This window comes from Pristiophorus japonicus, chromosome 17, assembly GCF_044704955.1.
Source record: "Pristiophorus japonicus isolate sPriJap1 chromosome 17, sPriJap1.hap1, whole genome shotgun sequence".
Taxonomy (NCBI): Eukaryota; Metazoa; Chordata; class Chondrichthyes; family Pristiophoridae; genus Pristiophorus; species Pristiophorus japonicus.
Window position 1 is genome coordinate 80,268,148 of NC_091993.1, and position 25,864 is coordinate 80,294,011.

Genomic DNA, 25,864 nt, shown 5'->3' on the forward strand with positions numbered 1-25,864 from the left:
AATGGGGATGGCAAAATCGTCAACAGCTGCCAACTGAAAAAAATATGGGCAGAGGTATGGTCTGAAATTGTTGAACTCTGAGTCCAGAAGGCTGTAAAGTGCCTAATCGAAAGTGCTGTTCCTCGAGCTCCCGTTGAGTTTTGTTGGAACAGTGTCGTCGGCTGAGGATGGAGAGCTCAGAGTGAGAGTGGAGCTGAGAATTAAAGTGACAGGTGATTGGAAGCTCAGGGTTGCGCTTACAACTGAAAGGAGGTGTTCCACAAAGCGGTTATCCAGTCTATTTGATCTCCCCAATGTAGAGGAGACCAGATGAGCAGCGAAAACAGTGTAAATTGAAAGAAGTACAAATAACTCGCTGTTTAACTTGGAAGGAGTGTTTTGGACCCTGGACAGTGGGAAGGGACGAAGTAAAAGTGCAGGTGTTGCATCTCATGCGCTTGCACAGAAAGGTGCCATGGGAAAGGGAGTTGATGTAGGGGGTGATTGAGGAGTGGACCAAGGTGTCGTGGAGGGAGTGGTCCGTATGGAATGCTGGGTGGGGGGGGGGGTGCAAGATGAATATGGTGAAGGGATCACGTTGGAGGTGGTTGAAACGGTGGAAGATGATCTGTTGAATGTGGAGGCTGGTGGGGTGAAAGATGAGGACAAGATGAACTCTATTGTGGTTCTGGTAGGGAGGGGAAGCGGTTAGAGAAGTAGTGCAGGAAATGAAACGGACACAGTCGAGGCCCATGTGAACCACAGTAGAGGGGAATCCTCTGTTGAGGAAAAAGGAAGACATATCGAAAGTACAAGTATGGAAGCTGGCATTGTCAGAACAGATGCGACAGACGGAAAAACTGGGAGAATGGAATAGAGTCCTTGCAGGAAGCGGGATGGAAGGAAGTGTAGTCCAGGTAGCTGTGGGAGTCAGTAGGCTTGTAATGGATGTTTGTCGATGGCCTATCCCCAGAAATGCAGACAGAGCAGTCGAGGAAGGGGAGAGTCAGAGATGGACCATGTGAAGCTGAGGGCAGGGTGGAAATTGGAAGCCAAGCGAATGAAATTTTCTAGTTCAGGGCGAGAGCAGGAACGGCACTGATCTAGTCATCAGTGTACCGGAAAAAGAGGTGAAGGAGGGGACCTGAGTAGGACTGGAACAAAGAATGTTTTACATATCCCAACTAAAGGCAGGCATAGTTAGGATCCATGGGGGTTCCCATAACCTCTAATCATAGAAACATAGAAAATAGGTGCAGGAGTAAGCCATTCGGTCCTTCGAGCCTGCACCACCATTCAATAAGATCATGGTTGATCATTCCTTCAGTACCCCTTTCCTGCTTTCTCTCCATACCCCTTGATCCCTTTAGCCGTAAGGGCCATATTTAACTCCCTCTTGAATCCAATGAACTGGCATCAACAACTCTCTGCGGCAGGGAATTCCACAGGTGAACAACTCTGAGTGAAGAAGTTTCTCCTCATCTCAGTCCTAAATGGCCTGCCCCTTATCCTAAGACCGTGTCCCCGGTTCTGGACTTCCCCAACATCAGGAACATTCTTCCCGCATCGAACCTGTCCAGTCCCGTCAGAATCTTATATGTTTCTATGAGATCCCCTCTCATCCTTCTAAACTCCAGTGTATAAAGGCCCAGTTGATCCAGTCTCTCCTCATATGTCAGTCCAGCCATCCCTGGAATCAGTCTGGTGAACCTTCGCTGCACTCCCTCAATAGCAAGAACGTCCTTCCTCAGATTAGGAGACCAAAACTGAACACACTATTCCAGGTGAGGCCTCACCAAGGCCCTGTACAACTGGAGTAAGACTTCCCTGTTCCTATATTCCAATCCCCTAGCTATGAAGGCCAACATACCATTTGCCGCCTTCACCGCCTGCTGTACCTGCATGCCAACTTTCAATGACTGATGAACCATGATACCCAGGTCTCGCTGCACCTCCCCTTTTTCTAATCTGCCACCATTCAGATAATATTCTGCCTTGGTGTTTTTGCCCCCTCACATTTATCTACATTATACTGCATCTGCCATGTATTTGCCCACTCACCTAACCTGTCCAAGTCACCCTGCAGCCTCTTAGCGTCGCCTTCACCGCTCACACTACCACCCAGTTTAGTGTCATCTGCAAACTTGGAGATATTGCACTCAATTCCATCATCTAAATCGTTAATGTATATTGTAAATAGCTGGGGTCCCAGCACTGAGCCCTGCGGCACTCCTAGTCATGGTCTGCCATTCTGAAAAGGACCCGTTTATCCTGACTCTCTGCTTCCTGTCTGCCAACCAGTTCTCCATCCATGTCAGTACATTACCCCCAATACCATGTGCTTTGATTTTGCACACCAATCCCTTGTGTGGGACCTTGTCAAAAGCCTTCTGAAAGTCCAAATACACCACATCCACTGGTTCTCCCTTGTCCACTCTACTAGTTAAATCCTCAAAAAATTCCAGAAGATTTGTCAAGCATGATTTCCCCTTTCATAAATCCATGCTGATTTGGACCGATCCTATCACTGCTTTCCAAATGCGCTACTATTTCATCCTTAATGATTGATTCCAACATTTTCCCCACTTCTGATGTCAGGCTAACCAGTCTTTAATTACCTGTTTTCTCTCTCCCTCCTTTCTTAAAATTAGGTGTTACATTAGCTACCCTCCAGTCCATAGGAACTGATCCAGAGTTGCTAGACTGTTGGAAAATGATCACCATTTCTCGGGCAACTTCCTTAAGTACTCTGGGATGCAGACTATCAGGCCCCGGGGATTTATCGGCCTTCAATCCCATCAATTTCCCACCTAATAAGGATATCCTTCAGTTCCTCCTTCTCACTCGATCCTCGGTCCCGTAGTACATCCGGAAGGTTATTTGTGTCTTCCTTCGTGAAGACAGAACCAAAGTATTTGTTCAACTGGTCTGCCATTTCTTTGTTCCCCACTATAAATTCACCCGAATCTGACTGCAAGGGACCTACGTTTGTCTTCACTAATCTTTTTCTTTTCACATATCTATAAAAGCTTTTGCAGTCAGTTTTAATGTTCCTGGCAAGCTTCCTGTCGTACTCTATTTTTCCCCCTCTTAATTAAACCCTTTGTCCTCCTCTTCTAATTTGGAGGAAGTGAGTGGAGTCCAAGGCAAAGTTGTTCAATGAGATTCCTGGCTCAAGAAGTCCCTTTTTTAAGGAGGGACAAAGGGATAGGCTGAGTAATTACAGGCCTATCAGCCTAACCTCTGGTGGGAAAATTATTGTAAAAAATCCTGAAGGACAGGATAAATTTACATTTAGCAAGTCCAGGATTAATCTGGGACAGTCAGCACACATTTGTTAAGGGAAGATTCTGTTTGATTAACTTGAGTGAATTTTTCGAGGAGATAACCAGGAGGGTTGATGAGGGTATTGCGTACGATGTAGTGTATATGAACTTTAGCAAAGCTTTTGATTAGGTCCCACATGGCAGACTGGTCACGAAGGTAAAAGCCCATGGGATCCAGGGCAAAGTGGCAAGTTGAATCCAAAATTGGTTTTGAGGTAGGAAGCATAGAAAATAGGAGCAGGAGTAGGTCTATCGGCCATTCAGTATGATCCTGGCTGATCCTTTCTCAACACTATATTTCTGCTTTTCCCCCATCCCCCTTGATGCCATTCGTTTCTAGAAATCTATCTATCTCCCTCTTAAATATATTCAGTGACTTGGCTCCACATCCTTCTGTGGGAGCAAAGGGTAATGGTTGATGTTTTTGTGACTGGAAGGATGTTTCCAGTAGGGTTCTGCAGGGCTCAGTACTGGGTGTCCCACTTTTTGTGGTATACATCAATGATCCAGATTTGAATATAGGGGCTATGATTAAGAAGTTTGCAGATGACACTAAAATTGACTATGTGATTAATAATGAAGAGGGAAGTCATGGACTGCAGGAGGATATCAATCTACTGGTCAGGTGGGCAGAACAGTGGCAAATGGAATTTAATTTGGAGAAGTGTGAGGTAATGCACTTGGGGAGGGCTAATAAGGAAAGGGTATACACATTAAGCGGTAGGCCAATTAATAGTGTAGATGAACAAAGGGACCTTGGAGTGCAGGTGCACAGATCTCTGAAAGTAGCAGGCCAGGTGGATAAGGTGGTTAAGAAGGCATACGGAATGCTTGCCTTTATTGGCCGAGGCATAAAATACAAGAGCAAGGAGGTTATGCTTAAATTATATAATACTCTGGTTAGGCCACAGCTGGAATACTGCGTGCAGATCTGGTCGCCGTATTATAGGAAGGATGTGATTACACTGGAGAGGGTGCAGAGGAGATTTGAGGATGCTGCCTGGAATGGAGAATCTTAGCTATGAGGACAGATTAGATAGGCTGGGTTTATTCTCATTGGAATAGAGGAGGCTGAGAGGAGACCTCATTGAGGTGTATAAAATTTTGAGGGGCCTGGATATAGTGGATAGCAAGGGCCTATTTCCCTTAGTGATGGGGTCAATTACATGGGGGCATAGGTTTAGAGGGGTTTTAACGGGAAGCTTCTTCATGCAGAAGGTTGCGGTGGTCTGGAACTCGCTGCCTTGAAGGGTGGTGGAGGCAGAAGCTCGCGTCACATTTAAAAGGTGCTTGGGAAGTGCTGTACCCTACATGGTTACGGACCAAGAGCTGGTAAGTGGGATTAGACTGGATAACCTCTTGTTGGTTGGCGCAGACACAATGGTAAGTACCTCAGGGAATCTAATACAGCCAGAGTGATCTGGACTAGTTTTGATTGCCTGGAATGGGTCAGAGGAATTTTCTCAGATTTTGACAGAAAAAGAGCTCCATTGAGGTGAGGGTGTAAGGGGATGAAGCTCGGGCTTTGCTGAGGACTGATCATTTGGGGTCAGAGGGGAAGATCAGAGGCGGGAGTGAGTTTGGAAGTAGGGATGGAGTCAGTGGAAATTGAAGGGGAAGAAGATTCCGGAGGGGTGTTGGTGTCCAAGAGTTTTCCAGCATCCGCAGTTATTTTACTTTTGTCTCATTATCTGAGAAGTTGTGCATCGATCTGAATACTGCAATCATCAGCGAACATCCACACTTCTGACCATATGATGGAGGAAAGGTCATTGATGAAGCAACTGAAGATGGTTAGGTCTAGGCCTAGGACACTGCCCTGGAGAATTCCTGCAACAATGTACTGGGGCAGAGACAATTGCCCTCCAACAACCACAACCCTCTTCCTTTGTGCTAGGTATTACTCCAGCAGCTGGAGAGTTTTCCCCTGATTCTCATTGACTTCAGTTTTACTCAGGTTCCTTGATACCGCACCCGGTTAAATGCTGCCATGATGTCACTCTCTTCTCGCCTCTGAAATTCAGCTCTTCTGTCCATGGTTAGACCTAGGCTGTAATGCGGTCTGAAGCAGAGTGGTCCTGGCAGAACCCAAACTGGTAAGCAGGTTATTGATGAGTAAGTGCCACTTGATAGCACTGCTGACAACACTTCCATCACTTTGCTAACGATTGAGGGTAGACTGATGTGGCGGTAATTGGCCAAATTGGGTTTGTCCTGTACTTTGTGGATCGGAACTAACCTGGCCATTTTCCATTTTGTCTGGTAGATGCTCGTGTTGTAACTGCTGGAACAGCTTGGTTAGAGGCACGGCTAGTTCTGGAGCACAAGTCTTCCACGCTTTAGCCAGGATGTTGTCGGGGCCCATATCCTTTGCTTATATCTAGTGCGTTCAGCCATTTCTTGAGATCCCATAGAGTGAATTGAATTGGCTGAAGACTGGCTTCTGTGATGGTGGGAACCTCAGGAGGAGGCCAAGATGGATCATCCACTCAACACTTCTGGCTGAAGATGTTTGCAAATGCATCAGCCTTGTCTTTTACATAGGATTACATAGGATATACAGCACAGAAACAGGCCATTCAGCCCAATCAATCCATGCTGGTATATATGCTCCACTCGAGCCTCCTCCCGTCGTTTCTCATCTAACTCTATCGGCATAACGCTCTTATTCCCTTCTCCCTCATATGCTTATCTAGCCTCTCCTTAAATGCATCTACACTATTTGCTTCAACCACTTTCTGTGACAGCAAGTTCCACATTCTCACCACTCTCTTGGCAAAGAAGTTTCTTCTGAATTACCTATTTGATTTCTTGGTGTCTATCTTATATTGATGGCCTCCAGTTTTGCTCTTCCTCACGTGGAAACATTCTCTCTGTAGCTACTCTATCAAAACCTTTCAAAATTTTAAAGACCTCAAGGTCACCCCTCACCCTTCTCTTTTCAAGAGAAAAGAGACCCAGCTTGTTCATCCTTTCACGATAGGTATGCCCTCACATTTTTGGTATCATCCTTGTAAATTTTCCCTGCACCCCCTCCAGTGCCTCTACATCCTTTTTATAATCAGGCAACCAGAACTGTACGCAGTACCGTGTGGTCTAACCAAGGTTCAATACATGTTTAGCATAACTTCTCTACTTTTCAATTCTATCCCTCGAGAAATAAACCCTAGTGCTTGATTCTCTTTTTTATGGCCTTGTTAACCTGTGTCACTCCTTTGTGATTTTGTATTTGTACTCCGATTCCTTTGCTCTTCTACCCCATTTAGATTTGTATTTTCCAAGTAATATGTGACCTCCCTATTTTTCTTACTAAAATGTAATATCGCACATTTATCTGTGTTGAAATTCATTTTACCAATTATATGCCCATCCTGCAAGTTTATTAATGTCGTCTTATAATTTGTTGCAGTCCTCCTCAATATTGACTCTCCTCTCTGGGGGGTCCTTCCCCCACCCCCCCCCCAGCCAATTTGGTGTCATCCGCCTTCTGCTACTGGATAGCTACCCTTTACCCCTACTCTCTGCTTTCTGGCTTGAAGCCAGTTGGCTATCCATTCTGCTACTTGTCCCCTTACTCTGCTGTCTCTTATCTTATTCAATCGCCCATTATGTGGTACCTTATCGAAGGCCTTTTGAAAATCTAGATAAACTACACCTACCCTGTACTACTTTATCCTTGTCTACTCTCCGTTATCTCTTCAAAAAATTCAGTAAGGTTGTTCAAGCAAGGCGTTCCCTTTTGAAATTGATGTTTATATCTTTGGTTTCTCGATGTTCTGTTTTCTCCTTTAGTAAGGATTCCATTATTTTTCCTACCACCGACATTAAGCTGACTGTTCTATAGTTCCCTGGACATGTTCTATCTCCCTTCTTAAATATAGGTATCTTAAACATTAGTTATCTGCCAGTCCTCTGGCACTGCAACTTTTTCTAACAAATTATTAAATGTGTAGTAATGCCTCTGCTATCTCTTCCTTAGATTTTAAAATGTGTGGATGTAACCCATCTGGACCAAGGTTTTTATCCTGAGTTTGATTAGTTTTTCATATTTCTCTCTCTCAAATGCAGTTATCTCATCATCCAATCTTATGTCCACTTGCATACTGGGCTCCACCATCATTGTGGGTGGGAATGTTCATGGAGCAGCCTCCTCCTGTTGCTTAATTGTCCACCATTCAGGACTGGATGTGGCTGGCTGGCAGAGTTTTGATCTGATTCATTGGTTGTGAGATCATTTAGCACTGTCTATAGCATGGTGCTTCCGCTATCCAGCATGCATGTAATCCTGTGTTGAATCTTCACCAGGTTGGCACCTCATTTTTAGGTATGCCTGGTGCTGCTCCTGGCATGCTCTTCTACAGTCCTCATTAAACCAGGCTTGGTCCCCTGACTTGGTGGCAATAGTGGACTGAGGAATATGCCAGGCTGTGAGGTTACAGATTGTGGTGGAATGCAGTTCTGCTGTTGATGGATTCCCAGTTTTAAGCTACTAGATCTGTTCTGAATCTATCCCATTTAGCACGGTGGTTGTACCACACAACACGATAGAGGGTGTCCTCCATGTGAAGATGGGACTTCGTCTGTACAAGGACTGTCACTCAAGTATGGTCATTCCTCTATGAATACTGTCATGGACAGATGCATCTTCAACAGGTAGATTGGTGAGGACAAGGTCAAGTAGGTTTTTTCCTTGTGTTGGTTCTCTCACCACCTGCCGCAGGCCCAGTTGGCAGCTATGTCCTTCAGGACTTGGCCAGCTCAGTCAGTATTGGTGCTGCTGTAACAGTTGGGTGATGGATGTTGATGTTGCCCATCCAGAGTGTGTTCTGTGCCCTTGTTGTTCTGTGCTTTTTCCAAATGGAGAAGTACTGATTCAGCAGCTGAGGGAGGGTGGTCGGTGGTAATCGGGAGGTTTTCTTGCCTGTGTTTGACCGGATGCCATGAGACCTCAGGGCCATTCCTTCCCGACAGTATAACCACTATGCCGTCACCTCTGGTGAGACAGCATATACCCAGGGATGGTGATGGAGGACCCTGGGACATTGGCTGAAAGGTATGGGCCTGGCATATAACTATGCCAGACTGTTGCTAGTCTGTGGCACAGCACTCACAATGTTGGCACATCGCCAGATGTTATTGAGGATGCCTTGGCAGGTTGACTGGACTGGCTGTGCCTTCCTTAAAGGATTTTAGTGGACTGGATGAATTTTTACAGCAATCCAGTAGTTTTATGGTCACCATTACTGATGCTAGCTTTGTATTCCAGATTTACTTAATTAATGAACTGAATTTAAAGTCCCCAGCTTCTGTGATGGGATTTGAACTCATATCTCCAGATTATTTATCCAGGCCTCTGGATTACTAGTCCAATAACAACCACTATGCTGCCATATTGCCTTTATTCAATAATTCTGGCAAATATCAAAGAAATGGAGTCAATTTCTCAAGGTTTATGGTTTTTTTTATTTTTGTAACTAGCACCAGCATATTGCCTTTATTCCTGTATGCTGTTTAAATTGCTTCTATTATAAGGTGTAGTGTTTTTCTTCACAGTAGATAGAAAAGTGAAAGATTTAGGGCTGGATTTTCATTGGGCTTGTGCCTCTATTGGCGCCCCAGAGGGGCGATAATGGGTTAACAAATTATTTCCGGCTGGGTGGCCAGTTTCCAGACCCCCGCCGGGAAATTTGGTGCCGGTTTTGCGGGGGCGATCAGCAGTACTGCCTTAGGAGCGTCGAGCCGGTGTACAATGCCCCAGGCTTCGACAGCACTATGATTTTTGTTTCGCGTTGACCCTGTGGCACCCTGTAGTGGGACCGCCTGAAAAGTAGGTGGTCCGAGCTGTTCCGGCAGCGGTGAGGGAGGGAGTGACTACATGAGGCAAGTGTGATTGTATTTTTTTTATTTATTTTTGCGATTTATCTTTATGTAGGGTGAGCAAGGTACTGGGAATGTGTTTTGTTTTTTTTGGCTTTTTTTTCCCCCCCAGGGAAGTCTCTCTTAGGGCGCTCCACATTCGGGGCCCAGCTGGTGAATTTTGTAGCTGCAGACACAAACCATTTCCCGGCACCAACTTTACCACCCTGCCGCAATTATCGCCCGAAAAAGCTTTCATCTGAAAATCCAGCCCCTCGACTTTCCAGGATCAGACTTGTGATTTTCTTTGTAAAATATTGCTTTTATATTAGCAATTTTCTAATCATCTAAAGTATTTCTGTGTTCAGTGAGGGATTTTTGTCATACTGCCCAAACTTTCTGCCCCAAACCAAGTGACTCCTCTGTTTAGTCCGTAAGCGTGACCCCGAGCTTCTGGTCGCTGTCACTTTAATTCTCTACTCCACTCCCATTCTGATCTCACTGTCCTCGGCTTCCTGCACTGTTCCAATGATGCTCAATGCAAACTCAAAGAACAGCACCCCATCTTTCATTTAGGCACTTTATAGCCTTCTGGACTCCACATCGAGTTCAACAGTTTCACACCATAACCTCTGCCCATTTTTTTCCTTTCTTTCCCACGGCAGCTATTGATGATTCTGTCATCTCCATTTGCACCCTATCTAGATTCATCTTTTGTTTCATAACTTGTCCCATTACCATCCTTGCACCGTTATCCCTTTTGTCTCTTAATCTCTTCTGCCTTACATCCTATCACAGACTTTCCCTTTTGTTCTTCTCCCGCCCCCCCCCCCCTCGCTCCCTGCCCCTACACTTGCTTAAAAACCTGTTGCGTCTCTAACTTTTTCCAGTTCTGACAAAGGGTCATCGGCCTGAAACGTTAACTCTGTTTCTCTCTCTCTACAGATGCTGCTTGACCTGAATATTTCCAACATTTTCTGTTTTTATTTCAGATTCCAGCATCCAGTGTTCTGCTTTTGTTTTGGATGTATTCCATTTGTTCCTGGGCTCCTCATGAATATTCAAATCAGACCAGCCACTGCAATGGAAATGCAACCAGTTTTGTCAGTGGTTTTAAAAACTGGTGTATAAATATCACATTGCTGTACAGTGCCTCACCATATTTATCTGCCTTAATTATAGGGCTTGTTTGCCGCAAACAAGTCTCTTTTTCTCCATGGTCTGTTTACTGTTTTCTTTGCAATGTTTTTGCTCTTGTATTTCCCAACCTTTTTATCTTTCCCAGCATTTCTGAATCATTTTTTAAAAAATGGCTTAACCATTTGCTTGATTTAAACCTGAAGAAAATGGGTAAGAAGCATTCTTTGCAAAGTTCAAGAAAACGTTTAGAGATACTTGTTAAACTGACAAATCAAAATATTTCACTCACTGTAAAATCAAGTGTTTAAGTTGCACCTTCACACCACTTTTCATGCCTGTGAACCTACGGGTGTGTCTCTTACAGTCGTACTGCGATGTTTTTCAATTCTTGTTTTGAATGCGTGTTAAAGTCTTAAGTTACTGAGTTTATTAAGCTGCAGCATTCAGTTACATTATAGCAAAATATTGTTTTGTTCTTGGTCTCCCCAGTGAATATGGCTTTGCTGAAAAGGTGGTGGAAGGAATGTCTATTGTGGTGAATTCCATTGTCGTAAAAATTGAAGCAAAAGCATTCAATACTTCCTTTGAGCTGTGGCAACTACAGGGTTATAGTGTGAATCCCAAGTGGCAGCAGAGTGATCTTCGCTTCACAAGAATTACAGATCCAGAGCGAGGGGAGGTAAGCGTTCATAGCACTTGCGTGTCAATTTCCAGCTACTTGACATCCATACCAAGTAGTTGCAACGGTTTGAACTGGGCTACTGTGCAGTGTGATCTCCAGTTAATGGACTGACCACTACAAACAGATAAAATCTATATCTTCCACTGAGGAAGTCTCCTAATCTGAGGAAGGACGTTCTTGCTATTGAGGGAGTGCAGCAACGGTTCACCGGACTGATTCCAGGGATGGCTGGACTGACATATGAGGAGAGACTGGATCAACTGGGACTTTATACACTGGAGTTTAGAAGGATGAGAGGGGATCTCATAGAAACGTATAAGATTCTGACGGGACGGGACAGGTTAGATGCGGGAAGAATGTTCCCGATGTTGGGGAAGTCCAGAACCAGGGGACACAGTCTTAGGATACGGAGTAGGCCATTTAGGACTGAGATGAGGAGAAACTTCTTCACTCGGAGTTGTTAACCTGTGGAATTCCCTGCCGCAGAGAGTTGCTGATGCCAGTTCATTGGATATATTCAAGAGGGAGTTAGATATACGGCTAAAGGGATCAAGGGGTATGGAGAGAAAGCAGGAAAGGGGTATGAGGTGAATGATCAGCCATGATCTTATTGAATGGTGGTGCAGGCTCAAAGGGCCGAATGGCCTACTCCTGCATCTATTTTCTATGTTTCTATTCAATAGGGACCCAATGCCAGGGCCTTGCTGTATATAATGCAGTGATAGAAAGGAATGGAAGCAAATGTAGCTAATTGTTGTGCTTGTACAATGAACAACGTTTTTCAAGTTTAAGTAATTGCAATCTTTAAATAAAAACATTCTCATGAAAATTCCTTTTATTGAAATGGTTCAAAAGCTTTCTTATTAACAGATGGTTATGCATGACCTCTACTTGTGTGAATGTTTTTGGTTTGCAACCCACACTTGCAAGCCAAGTTGACAGTTTAACAAGCATGGAGATGTGTATGTGATCAGAATGAAAGTTATAGTGTTCTTCTCCACAAATAGAATTTAATGGAGATAAACAAGCTGCCAGGTGGCAGGCCAGTCACAGAAGCAACATGATATAAAAATATTTCTGTTCCTCTCTCATGAAGCTGAATTGCACTTGTAGAGAATATGCAAACTGTTCTTAAAAAGCACAACAGTATACAGCCACTGTACCCAACTGAACTGTTTGAAAAAATATTTTGCTGTCTATGTGCCCTATCTCATCTTGCTCCAAAATAATTAACCAACCGCATTGGACTTGAAAAATATTCCAGTCTGTCGTATGATGGTGAATACTTCGAACAAAATCTTCATGTATGTTAAGATCTGTAAAAAGGAAAATAAATTCTGGTATTTTATCAGCACTCTCGCACAGATAAAAGATCGCGGAGACAAACCGTTAACACCAATGAACATAATGCACAGCTTATTTAGTCATCAACTGAATAATTTTTGAATGTCTCTGTTCATGAATGATACTGTTGTTTACACTTCCATTTTACATGGTGTCTTTATTACAAAGCACATGCTTGGTAAGTGACCAGGGTTCCAGATTACAAGTAGGCCAAAAACTCTTGATAGTGTGAAATCAATTTTCTAAAATATTTGCAACATCTGCAATTTTATTTGCTGAGAAAGCCGGTGAATTAAACCGAAACTGCAGTCTGCAGCATAGTAAAATTTTTTTGTGAGCGTCTTGATCAGTGTACAGTCGGCATCAAGCAAGACAATTTCCACATTCAATTGAGTACAGTGAGCCTTTCTTGAGCTTCTTGGGGCATTTAGCATTGTACATATTTTCTGAAATAGCATAAAAAATATCAAATTAGACTGAATAAAGCTACACACTTTTAGCAAAAACTTGGTAAAACATCGTACTTTATCCTATTGCATCAGCCTTACTTTTTTAAAAAAAAGAGTAATCAATTTTTATTCAGTTGCACTAGCATGGCATTTCTCATGATGAATCCGAGGCTTCGAAGAACAGGGCTGTTATGCGAAGTAGTATTACCAGGAACACTGAACACATAGCTGACCCTGGGCACCAGCAACAATGAGATAACATAAGAACATAAGAATTAGCAACAGGAGTAGGCCATCTAGCCCCTCGAGCCTGCTCCGCCATTCAACAAGATCATGGCTGATCTGGTCGTGGACTCGGCTCCGCTTACCCGCCCGCTCCCCGTAACCCTTAATTCCCATATTGGTTAAAAATCTATCTATCTGTGACTTGAATACATTCAATGAGCTAGCCTCAACTGCTTCCTTGGGCAGAGCATTCCACAGATTCACAACCCTCTAAAAGAAGAAATTCCTTCTCAACTCGGTTTTAAATTGGCTCCCCCGTATTTTGAGGCTGTGCCCCCTAGTTCTAGTCTCCCCTACCAGTGGAAACAACCTCTCTGCCTCTATCTTGTCTATCCCTTTCATGATTTTAAATGTTTCTATAAGATCACCCCTCATCCTTCTGAACTCCAACGAGTAAAGACCCAGTCTACTCAATCTATCATAGGGTAACCCCCTCATCTCTGGAATCAGCCTAGTGAATCGTCTCTGTACCCCCTCCAAAGCCAGTATATCCTTCCTTAAGTAAGGTGACCAAAACTGCATGCAGTACTCCAGGTGCGGCCTCACCAATACCCTATACAGTTGCAGCAGGACCTCCCTGCTTTTGTACTCCATCCCTCTCGCAATGAAGGCCAACATTCCATTTGCCTTCCTGATTACCTACTGCACTTGCAAACTAACTTTTTGGGATTCATGCACAAGGACCCCCAGGTCCCTCTGCACCGCAGCATGTTGTAATTTCTCCCCATTCAAATAATAATCCCTTTTACTGTTTTTTTTTTCCAAGGTGGATGACCTCACATTTTCCGACATTGTATTCCATCTGCCAAACCTTAGCCCATTCGCTTAACCTATCTAAATCTCTTTGCAGCCTATCTGTGTCCTACACAACCCGCTTTCCCACTAATCTTTGTATCATCTGCAAATTTTGTTACACTACACTCTGTCTCCTCTTCCAGTTCATCTATGTATATTGTAAACCATTGTGGTCCCAGCACCGTTCCCTGTGGCACACCACTGACCACCGATTTCCAACCCGAAAAGGACCCATTTATCCCGACTCTCTGCTTTCTGTTCGCCAGCCAATTCTCTATCCATAGCTCTATGGGTTGAGTGATATTGGCCAGGGTCTGGCAACATTGGAGAGGGAGGTTTTAGGAACATTAGGGCCAGTCCCTGCGTTGCGAGTAGAGGCATCAATGAGATTTGGGGACATTGGGAGAGAGAGTTTTCAAGGTGTGAGAATATTGGGGGGTGGTTATGGGATTAGGGAGCACTGGGACTGCAACGTGGAAGTTTGTAAGCAGTGAATTGATGGGATCGAGGAGTGGAGGGGAATGAAGTTTGAGGGAAATCCTGAAGTCCAGTAGGAGACACACCATTGGTTGCCCTGTTCATACAGGTCTGGGATCCCCTATAGAGGGCACCATGCTGCCTTAGATCTCTAATAACCGCAGGTTTGAATACAAAAGCCCAAGTTTGTGGGCAGGTGTAAATGCAATGAATGTTCTGCACCATCCATTCACTGCTGACTGATAAATCCGGGCTGTTGTATTAAAGCACTTGTATAAATGTTCTGTTTCTTGATGTGCACTCCTGGCATATGCCTGGAGCTCATTTTACATTGGATATACAACACAGAAACAGGCCATTCAACCCAACCTATCCATGTGGCGTTTATGCTCCACTCAAGCCTCCTCCTACCTTTCTTCATCTAAATCTATCAGCATAGCCCTCTATTCCTTTCTCCCTCATATGCTTGTCCAGCCTCTCCTTAAATGCATCTATACTATTTGCTTCAACCATTCCCCATGGTAGCGAGTTCCACATTCTCACCACTCTTTGGGTAAAGAATTTTCTTTTGAATTCCCTCTTAGATTGATGGCCCCTAATTATGCTCTTCCCCACAAGTGGAAACATTCTCTATCCACTCTAACAAAACCTTTCCTAATTTTAAAGATCTCTTAAGTCACCCCTCAGCCGCTGCCCTTCAAGAGAAAAGAGACCTTCATTCAAGAGAAGACACCCAGCCTGTTCATCCTTTCCTGATATGTATACCCTCGCATTTCTTGTATCATCTTCGTAAATCTTCTCTGCACCCTCTCCAGTGCCTCAATATCCTTTTTATAATATGGCGACCAGAACTACGCAGTACTCCCAAGTGTGGTCTAACCAAGGTTCGATACAGGTTCAGCATAACTTCCCTACTTTTCAATTCTATCCCTCTAGAAATGAACCCTAGTGCTTTGTTTGCTTTTTTATGGCTTTGTTAACCTGTGCCGCAACTATTAGCGATTTGTGTATTTGTACTCCGAGATTCCTTTGTTCCTCAGCCCCACCTAGACTCTCACCCTTCAAGTAATAAGTGACCTCTCTATTCTTCCTACCAAAATGTAATACCTCACATTTATCTGTGTGGAACTTCATTATCCAATTATATGCCCATTCTGCATTTATTAATGTCCTCCTGTAATTTGTTGCTGTCCTTCTCAGTATTGACTATCTTTCCCCCCACCCCCCCACCCAATCCCAAAACTTGGTGTCCTCTGCAAATTTAGAAATTAGTTCCGAAGTCTAAATCGTTAATATAAATTGTGAACAGTGGTTTCAGCACTGATCCTTGTGGAACACGAATTATCCACCTTTTGCCGCTATCTTTTACCCCTAATCTCTGCTTTCTGTCTTGAGACAGATGGGTATCCATTCTGCTACTTGTCCGCTGATTCTGCATTCTGAGGATCAGGGTACACTCCGTTCTACCCTTTAATCCCAGATTGTGCGCTTTTATTTAGGATACTGGAAATTTCAATTGTTGAGGAAATCTGGACACAGGAATTTATAATGAGATGGGGTGGGGTGCTGTGTTGACACACACTGACAAAAATATGACCACAGGAAGTCAACTTGTGTATACATAAAATTTTTAATACGTCCTGAACATTTATGCTTTTCAAGGTGAGGGATGCTATTGCTGGGGAATGAAATAAACGAGAGCAGAGCCAGTCACATGCTTTATTCCAACAGATTTTAATTGATGTAAACGGCAGAAAGTCGTTTTGCTGCACCCGGTGTACTTTATTTTAATTCATACCATAACCACCTTGTGGCGTTTATCTAAGAGCATGTTCAATTGTACCATTTATTATAGAAATGTTTATGCTGTGGGCTTATCCACAATAGGAATGGCCACTATAATTTCATGGTCATGTAGTAATACTGTACTCGCAACCCAGATTAATTTGTGTGCTTGTGCCATAAAAATGAACGGATTGTTGTGAAAACAAATGGTTCATGACTTCTGAGAGATGCATGATTTTCATCCAACAATACATGGTTGACTGTTATCATAGAATTATAGAAATTTACAGCATGAGAGGAGGCCACTTCGGCCCATCATGTCCACACTGGCCAACAAAGAGCTATCCAGCCTATTACCACTTTTCAGCTCTAGGTCCGTAGCCTTGTAGGTTACAGCACTTCAAATGCACATCCAAGTACTTTTTAAATGAGATGAGGGCTTCTGCCTCTTCCACCCTTTCAGACAGTGAGTTTCAGGCCCCCCCCCCCCCCCCCCTGCCCCCGCATCCTCTGGGTGAAGAAATTTCCACTTCAATCCCCTCTAAATCTTCTAACAATTCCTTTAAATCTATGTTGCTGTCCTCTGAAGTAGACTAATAAGACACATTTAAAAAATATAAGGAAAAATCAGATGGGCCTATCAACAACAACCCAAACATCTTGGCACAATCCCATTTGACCCTGTAGAATCTTTCTCACTGACATCTGGGGACTGGTGTTCAAGTTGGAGACTAGTAACTTAACATAGTTATACTCACCAAATCATATATTTCAGCAAATGTCCCAGACTTTCCCCCATCATCCATCCCTGTGTATGGAATAAGGGGTTATGGGGAGCGGGCAGAGAAGTGGACCTGAGGCCACGATCGTATTAAATGGCAGAGCAGGCTCGAGGGGCCATATGGCTTACTCCTGCTTCTATTTCTTATGATGTTATGCCAGAGGCGGGGGCAGAGTAGTGTGCATGTAGATGGGCCCTGGAAGACGTTAACATTGACCAGCCAAGGAAATTTGGGCTGATCATGACATCCCATTCTCCCCTCAACTGATGAATCTGTACAGCTCCTGCAATCTTCTTCCATTTTGATGGCTAAGTAACCCCCTACCACCCCTTCAAAATAGTTAATTGACTCACTGAGCCATGAAGCGAAACCCTACCAGATAGCCATACAGATTAGCTTAATATTAAACAAAACATTTCATCGTTCTTGAAACCATATTTATACCAGGCCACAGAAATTAGAAATTCTGTTTGGATTATCTGGTACTTTGATTTCAGTTCTTCCTTTCCACCTCACACCTCTCCAGTGGTTTCCCCAAGTTATGACTTTGGGCTGGAAGTCTGTTCAATATCTCAACAGCATAACCAATTGCTATATACAAAGCTTTCTTTCTGCTCCCTTGGCCCCAACCTAATGCAAACTTTGGTTTACTGAATATCTGGGTCTGCATCATTGTTATCAATACTTGCTGCACAGATTGTGATAAGCCACATTCACGCACAATGTGTTTCATTCATGTCGCAAATAGAAAAACAAATAAAGTAGCGGCGACAACAGTGAATTGCAGAGCTTTTTTAGTTTGAGAGCTTTATAATTTGAATTCTGAAAATTTATTTTTGACAGGTTTTGACTTTTAAGGAAATAAACTGGCAGACACTCCGTATTGAAGCTGATGCCATTCCAGGTGATCAGAACATTATCAGTACGCCACTGAGACTGATCACCAACCAGTCAAAAATCAAACTTGTACTTAAGAGAAGGGTACGTACAGACCACCAACCTTCATACTTTTATTGGTTATGCAAATGTATAGTCACTAGTTAACAATGAACATATTCCACTGAATTGTGCCTGGTGTTAAATATTACAAAAGGACATCAGTCTTAAGTTTTCCAAGTGCTGGTTGCATGCAGCCAGGGAGCAGGCATTTTATGTAAGATTCCTCTAGCGAAGCAATCAATTAAGTCCTGCTTCATATGTTCGTATAAATAGATTTTTGGAGTCGAGGGGAATTCAGGGATCTGGAGATTGGGTGGGAAAGTGGAGTTGAGATTGATGATCAGCCAGGATATTGAATGGCGGAGCATGCTCAAGAGACCGTATGACCTACTCCTGCTCCTATGTTCTTCTGTCATGGAGTGGGGTGCTTTTACATTTGCTCCAGTTTGTCAGCTAGTCCACACAGCAATATTTCACTATCTTTCGAGGAGTCTTGTTCTATACCATCTTGCTTTAAATGAGCATAAAAGTGCATCACCGTTTATCAGCAGTCGAGTCCAATTTGCCATACCTGTCCTGTTGCATTTTAGCTGCATCCTTTATGGAGCAAAACTCCAGCCAGAGGGAGAAGCACCGGCAGTCTTGATGTACACATGTCCCTGACTGACTTATCAATTTAACTGTATAGGTTCTGTTATTAACCATGAAAGATGTTAATTTATCGTGTGATGGAGTTCACCAGGCCGCTGCTGGGATGTCAGCACTTGAATAACAAGAACGATCACATCCATATCTTCCAGCAAATGTGCCCTTTTTGGGGACTAATTAGCAATGCACTGCAGCAGCAACAACAACTAGTTGCATTTATATAGCACCTTTTAACATAGTAAAAGTCCCAAGGTATTTCAAGAGCGTTATTAAACAAAATTTGACACCAAGCCACATAAGGTGGTATTAGGACAGATAACTAAAAGTTTGGTCAAAGAGGTAGTTTTTAAGGAGCATCTTAGAGGAGAGAGATTTAGGGAGGGAATTCTTGAACTTGAGGTCTAGGCATCTATAGGCACGGGCAATGGTGGAGCGATTAAAATCGGAGATGCGCAAGAGGCCAGAATTGGAGGAACACAGTGATCTGAGTGTTGGAGGGCTGGAAGAGGTTACAGAGATGGGGAGGAGTAAGACCATGGAGGGATTTGAAAACCAGGATGAGAATTGCTCGACTGGGAGCCAACATAGTCAGCGAGCACAAAGGTGATGGGTGAATGGGACTTGGTGCGAGTTAGGATATGGGCAGTAATATAGCATCACATTTGTGTAAGTACTCTTCTACTAGTCAAAACTATGCAAGAATATAAAGGCTCCTTGGAAGCAGAAGGATGGAACTCCAAGAGGGAAAATCTTTCAAAACCTATTTTCTCATATGAAAACCATCATTGGGTTTTTACTACATTGCTATGTAAAATCTTCATGTGTGGGGAAATGAAATGAAAGATTATTCTTCTTTTTTTAAAAAAGTGTGGAAAAATTAACATTTGTTTTATACTAGGTGAAAGACTGCAATGTGGTTGGCTCAAAGCTAATGTTCCTGTTGGATGACTTGCTGTGGGTTCTAACGGACTCCCAACTGAAAGCAATGATTGAATATGCACAGTCGCTCAGCGAGGCCATGGAGAATTCAGCCAAGCAGCGGAAGAGAATGGCTCCAGACACTGCAGGGGTTAGTGCAAATGAGATTCAGCAGCTTGATCAGTTTAATTTTCTAAGTAACAACTGAGAAATATGTTATGATGCAGGTTTTTCAGTTGTAGTAAATCCAGACTTTATCAACATTTTTTTTAATTTTCTTTTGCTTTTTTTTGTTTAAAATTGGGTTTTATTTGACCAGTGTGTGATTTGATCAGTGTTGATAGAAGTCAGATTTTGTCTTCCAGATGCCCTCCAAGGTATGAGGACCTTGTGCTGCATTTCCTGTTTGGTGTTATTACGGAGGCTGGGTTAAGGATCCATGTATTAAGACTGAAACATTTGTGATACACTCTTGGGTTGACCATTGCCATACTTGTTCCAACTGATCTGGTGGATTTGGGTTGAACTTGTGATGGCTTTGCTGAAGCAGAATTGATTTATTTCATCAGTTTGTTTACTCAGAGAGTGGGCACAGGATGGCTAATAACTGAAGTCATTTGTGAGCTGTTTGCAGCTCTCTGGACTATAATTGTGTGTGTCTTACTATTTTTAGAATAGCTCATTAAAACTGTTACTTTTATGCAGGCATTTTGGAGTACCCTGGAAGCAAAATGTTAATATGGTACTGTACACCTCAAATGTTAACTAGATTAAATTGCAATACCCAAAGGCTTCATTCAGGCTGTGCTATCACTGGACGATCTGTACAGGATATTGCTCTGGAAATAGAATTGCAGTAAACATGAAGTGTTAACGTGCATTGTAATTAATTGCAGAATATGATTCAGATGGTGTTCAGCATTGTCACCTTTAATGTTTACGAGCTGGAACACTTGATGAGTAATTTTTTTTGCAGTCAGGCTGTCAATGTAGTATTGCCAACCCCACTGCCTCATAAATCAGGAGACAAACTATTAGAAATTTGGTATAGAAATCATGAGTTACTATTTTTTTTCCCCCAACCCGACACCTCGCTGACCTTTGCTCCCGGACAGGCAGCGCAATCGATTGTCACTAACTGATTTACTGACGTAACATGACCATAAATAGGAGTAGGTGGATCGGTGGTACCGCTGTCGTCTCACTTGCTTTGCTTCGCTTTCAACCGTTGCTCTTACCGGAACATAAAAGCATCTTCTCTACATCTACCCTATCAAAACCCTCCATAACTTTAAAGACCTCTATCAGGTCACCGCTCCGCCTTCTCTTTTGTATTTTTTGTCACGCCACTTTAACCTTTGGCTCCAAATCTTCATGAAAGCCAAGTTGTTCAGTTTTTCTGAAGATTTGGATCCACAGAAGTTAAAATGGCGTGACAAACGGCACACAATGCAGAGTTAGATACTCCGTGCTGTGATGTACAGTGTATGTATAAAAACAGAAGTAATACCCGCCCTCCTGTACAGCTCAGAGACATGGAACATGTACAGTAGACACCAAGTCGCTGGAGAAATGCCCCCAACGATGTCTCCAGGATCCTGCAAATCCTCTGGGAGGACAGGTGCACCAACGTTAGCGTCCTCGACCAGGCCAATATTCCCAGCATTGACACACTGACCACACTTGATCAGCTCCGCTGGGCAGGTCACATTGTTTGCATGCCGGACACGAGACTCCCAAAGCAAGCGCTCTACTTGGAGCTCCTTCATGGCAAACTAGCCAAAGGTGGGCAGAGGAAATGTTACAAGGACACCCTCAAAGCCTCCTTGACAAAATGTGACGTCCCCACTGACACCTGGGAGTCCTTGGCCAAAGACCGCCCTAAGTGGCGGAAGTGCATCCGTGAGGGCGCTGAGCACCTCGAGTCTCATCGCCAAGCGCAGGCAGCGGAAAGAGATTGTGGCAAACCAGTCCCATCCACCCTTTCCCTCAACGACTATCCGTCCTACCTGTGGTGGGGATTGTGGTTCTCGTATTGGACTGTTCAGCCACCTAAGGACTCATTTTTAAGAGTGGAAGCAAGTCTTCCTCGATTCCGAGGGACTGCTTATGATGAAAAACAGTAACATTCCTTTTAATGTAATGCATGGCGAATGATTTCTTTTCCAGTTCCTATCTTAAATGTGCTTTGTGGAATTGGTGTCTAACGGGACCTAGGACTGAGGCCGGTTGTAGGGACACAGTTTCTTGAAGGGGGCAGTACGAAAAGAAAGCCTTGTATTTGTATAGCACCTTTTCCAACCACTGGATGTCCCAAAGTGCCTTCCAGCCAATGAAGTACTTTTTTGAAGTGTAGACACTTGTAGGAAATGCAACGGGCCAATTTGTGGACAGCAAACTCTCTCAAACAGCCATTTAATAATGACCAGATAATCTGTTTTTATGTTAATTGAGGGATAAATATTGTCCTGGAAACCGGGGATCTCCCCTGCTCTTCTTCAAAATAGTGCCATGGGATCTTTTACATCCACCTGAGAGCAGACGGGCCTCGGTTTAACGTCTCATCCAAAAGATGGTACTTCCGACAGTGCAGCACTCTCTACTGCTCTAGAGTGTCAGCCTAGATTATTTTTTTTTGTGCTCAAGTGCACCACTTGGGGCCCTGGCTTTCTGGAGTACACAAACTATCTCCATGGAGTCAGTCTTGTAAAAGTTGCTACGGTCAGACTGACCTGTAATACTCAGAGCACTCCACTCCTAAAGAAAAGTGTGCACACAGCAATACAGTGAGCTGGAATAATCATCGCCTCCGCCCTGGGTTCCTGATCTTGGCAGTGGGTTTCTTTTGTAACATTATATAGCTTTGGTCAAACTTGTGCTCATTCTGCTCTCGCCTACTTCCAGTCCAGTTTGTTCACCCCAGGAACAAAGGGAAAATGGTAATCTCCACAGGCTGTGCTGATGCACCATCTGTGGGTTGATGATCAAATGGTTCTGTACATTTGGTTCAGTGCTTCTGGAGGTCAGTGCCTTCCGGCCGGCCCTGCTCCCATTTTCTGCTCCTTCATTCTCCCACCTTGTACTCCAGCCAGTTCGTGCTGCCTCTCCGTTACCACGGCAAACCCTCGAGACGCAAGGTATCACGAGATCTTTCGTCTTTCGCGAGAAGGAGAAGGAAGGTGCCCATGGTTAGTCAGTCGACGCAACAGGAACCACGGTGGAGTGAGGAGGAACCCACTGGATGTTATGAAAAGCCCTCTGAACCTGGTATTTTTTCACACATGAGCAAATCAGTATTGTTTTCCCTCCCCCCGCCCCCCCCCCAAAAAAAAATCACAAGATTTAGGCCTTCCGCTGCGATATAGCAAGTGATGCTTTATTTCACTCCGAAGTCATATCTCTTGCGATGGAATCACGGGAGTTGGCAATACTGAGAATTTGGGTCTGCTGTGGATATATTCTTGGGTTCAGTGTCTGACTGAGCACCTTAATTTGCTGGCTAAAATCTACTTGCACAATTATGTAACATGGGAATATAACAATAGTGCCCTTTTGTGACCCAAACCTGTAGTTTTGGGTCTTTTGCATATCTCTTCAATCTCTAAAGACAAACAGAGTGAGCGTTTAGTGATACAAGGCCACCTATGAATCGCACACAAGAGTATGGCGAGGCAGGTAGTGCAGGAGTCCCCTGAGGCTATCCCGCTCTCCACCCGATACTCTATTCTGACTACTGGCGAGGGCGGTGATGCCTCTGGTGAGTGCAGCCAGGGCCAAGTCCACAGTACCGTGGGTGGCTCAGCTGCACAAGGGGGGAGGAAGAAGACGTGAAGGGCTATAGTGATAGGAGATTCAATAGTTAGGGGAGCAGATGGGCGCTTCTGCGGCAGCAAAAGTGACATCAGGATGGTGTGTTGCCTCCGTGGTGCAAGGATCAATGATGTCACTGAGCGACTGCAGGGCATTCTGGCGAGGGAAGGGGAACAGCCAGTGGTTGTGGTCCACATTGGTACCAGTGACATAGGTAGAAAGAGGAGTGAGGTCCTGAAAGCTGAGTTTAGGGAGCTAGGAGTAAGATTGAAAGCCAGGAACTCAAAGGTGGTAATCTCGGGATTACTGCCAGTGCCATGTACTAGTGAGGGTAGAAATAGGAAGGCTAGTCAGATAAATACGTGGCTGGGGCATTGGTGTCGGAGGGAGGGCTTTAGTTTCCTGAACAATTGGGACCGCTTCTGGGGTAGGTGGGACCTGTACAAATCAGACAGGTTACACCTCAACAGAGACGGGACCAATGTTCTCGCAGGTGGTTTTGATAGTACAGTTTGGCAGGGGGGTGGGAACCCAGGAGAGGGCTCTGAGCTAGTTCGAGTGGGTGAGAGCTCAGATGAACAGAACCCCAAGAAAGGATGCAAAAGGCAGGAGACAACAGAGCAGAGTAGCACTGGGGTAAGTGTAAACCACAAGGTGATGGGAAGGAACAATATGTATGAATATAAAGGGGCTGCAGGAGGGGTCAAAACTAAAAATCATGGTTTAAAAACTAGTATTAAAACACTTTACCTAAACGCACGCAGCATTCGAAACAAAGTAAATGAGTTGACGGCACAAATCATTACAAATGGGTATGATTTGGTGCCCATTAGTGAAACGTGGTTGCAGGGTGGCCAAGACTGGGAATTAAACATACAGGGGTATCTGACAATTCGGAAAGATAGACAAGAAGGGAAAGGAGGTGGGGTAGCTCTGTTAATAAAGGATGATATCAAGGCAGTTGTGAGAGACGATATTGGCTCTAATGAACAAAATGTTGAATCATTGTGGATGGAGATTAGAGATAGTAAGGGGAAAAAGTCACTGGTGGGCGTAGTTTATAGGCCCCCAAATAATAACTTCACGGTGGGGCGGACAATAATCAAGGAAATAATGGAGGCATGTGAAAAAGGAACGGCAGTAATCATGGGGGATTTTAACCTACATATCGATTGGTCAGATTAAATCGCACGGGGTAGTCTTGAGGAGGAATTCATAGAATGCATACGGGATTGTTTCTTAGAACCTACAAGGGAGCAAGCTATCTTAGATCTGTGTAATGAGTCAGGAATAGTAAATGATCTCCTAGTAAAAGATCCTCTCAGAATGAGTGATCACAGTATGGTTGAATTTGTAATACAGATTGAGGGTGAGGAAGTAGTGTCTCAAACGAGCATGCTATGCTTAAACAAAGGGGACTACAGTGGGATTAGGGCAGAGTTAGCTAAAGTAGACTGGGAACACACTAAATGGTGGCACAATTGAGGAACAGTGGAGGACTTTTAAGCAGCTCTTTCATAGTGCTCAACAAAAATATATTCCAGTGAAAAAGAAGGGTGGTCAGAGAAGGGATAACCAGCTGTGGATAACCAAGGAAATAAAGGAGAGTATCAAATTAAAAACCGATGCGTATAAGGTGGCCAAGGTTAGTGGGAAAATTTTAAACGACAGCAAAGAATGACTAAGAAAGCAATAAAGAAAGGAAAGCTAGATTACAAAAGTAAACTTGCGCAAAACATAAAAACAGACAGTAAAAGCTTTTACCGATATATAAAACGGAAAAGTGTGACTAAAGTAAATGTTGGTCCCTTAGAAGATGAGAAGGGGGATTTAATAATGGGAAATGTGGAAATGGCTGAGACCTTAAACAGTTATTTTGCTTCTGTCTTCACAGTGGAAGACACAAAAACCATGCCAAAAATTGCTGGTCACGGGAGTGTGGGAAGGGAGGATCTTGAGACAATCACTATCACTAGGGGGGTAGTGCTGGACAGGCTAATGGGACTCAAGGTAGACAAGTCCCCTGGTCCTGATGAAATGCATCCCAGGGTATTAAACGAGATGGCGGAAGTTACAGCAGATGCATTCGTTATAATCTACCAAAATTCTCTGGACTCTGGGGAGGTACCAGCGGATTGGAAAGCAGCTAATGTAACGCCTCTGTTTAAAAAAGGGGGCAGACAAAAGGCAGCAAACTATAGGCCGGTTAGTTTAACATCTGTAATGGGGAAAATGCTTGAAGCTATCATTAAGGAAGAAATAGCGGGACATCTAGATAGGAATAGTGCAATCAAGCAGACGCAACATGGATTCATGAAGGGGAAATCATGTGTAACTAATTTACTGGAATTCTTTGAGGATATAATGAGCATGGTGGATAGAGGTGTACCGATGGATGTGGTGTATTTAGATTTCCAAAAGGCATTCGATAAGGTGCCACACAAAAGGTTACTGCAGAAGATAAAGGTACGCGGAGTCAGTGGAAATGTATTGGCATGGATCGAGAATTGGCTGGCTAACAGAAAGCAGAGAATCGGGATAAATGGGTCCTTTTCGGGTTGGAAATCGGTGGTTAGTGGTGTACCACAGGGATCGGTGCTGGGATCACAACTGTTTACAATATACATAGATGACCTGGAAGAAGGGACA

The 25,864-nt window shown here is 43.8% G+C and overlaps 1 protein-coding gene across 4 annotated transcripts in view; it reads left to right on the plus strand.

Annotated features, from left to right (window-relative positions):
- Nucleotides 1–25,864, plus strand: part of LOC139227816 (bridge-like lipid transfer protein family member 3A) — a 181,259-nt gene that overhangs the window by 75,640 nt on the left and 79,755 nt on the right. For all 4 annotated transcript variants that reach the window (XM_070858884.1, XM_070858882.1, XM_070858883.1 and 1 more), the window contains exons 5-7: nucleotides 10,791–10,980; nucleotides 17,744–17,881; nucleotides 19,386–19,556. In XM_070858884.1, the coding sequence (XP_070714985.1) occupies nucleotides 10,791–10,980; nucleotides 17,744–17,881; nucleotides 19,386–19,556 (499 nt within the window). The remainder of the gene's footprint in view (nucleotides 1–10,790; nucleotides 10,981–17,743; nucleotides 17,882–19,385; nucleotides 19,557–25,864) is intronic.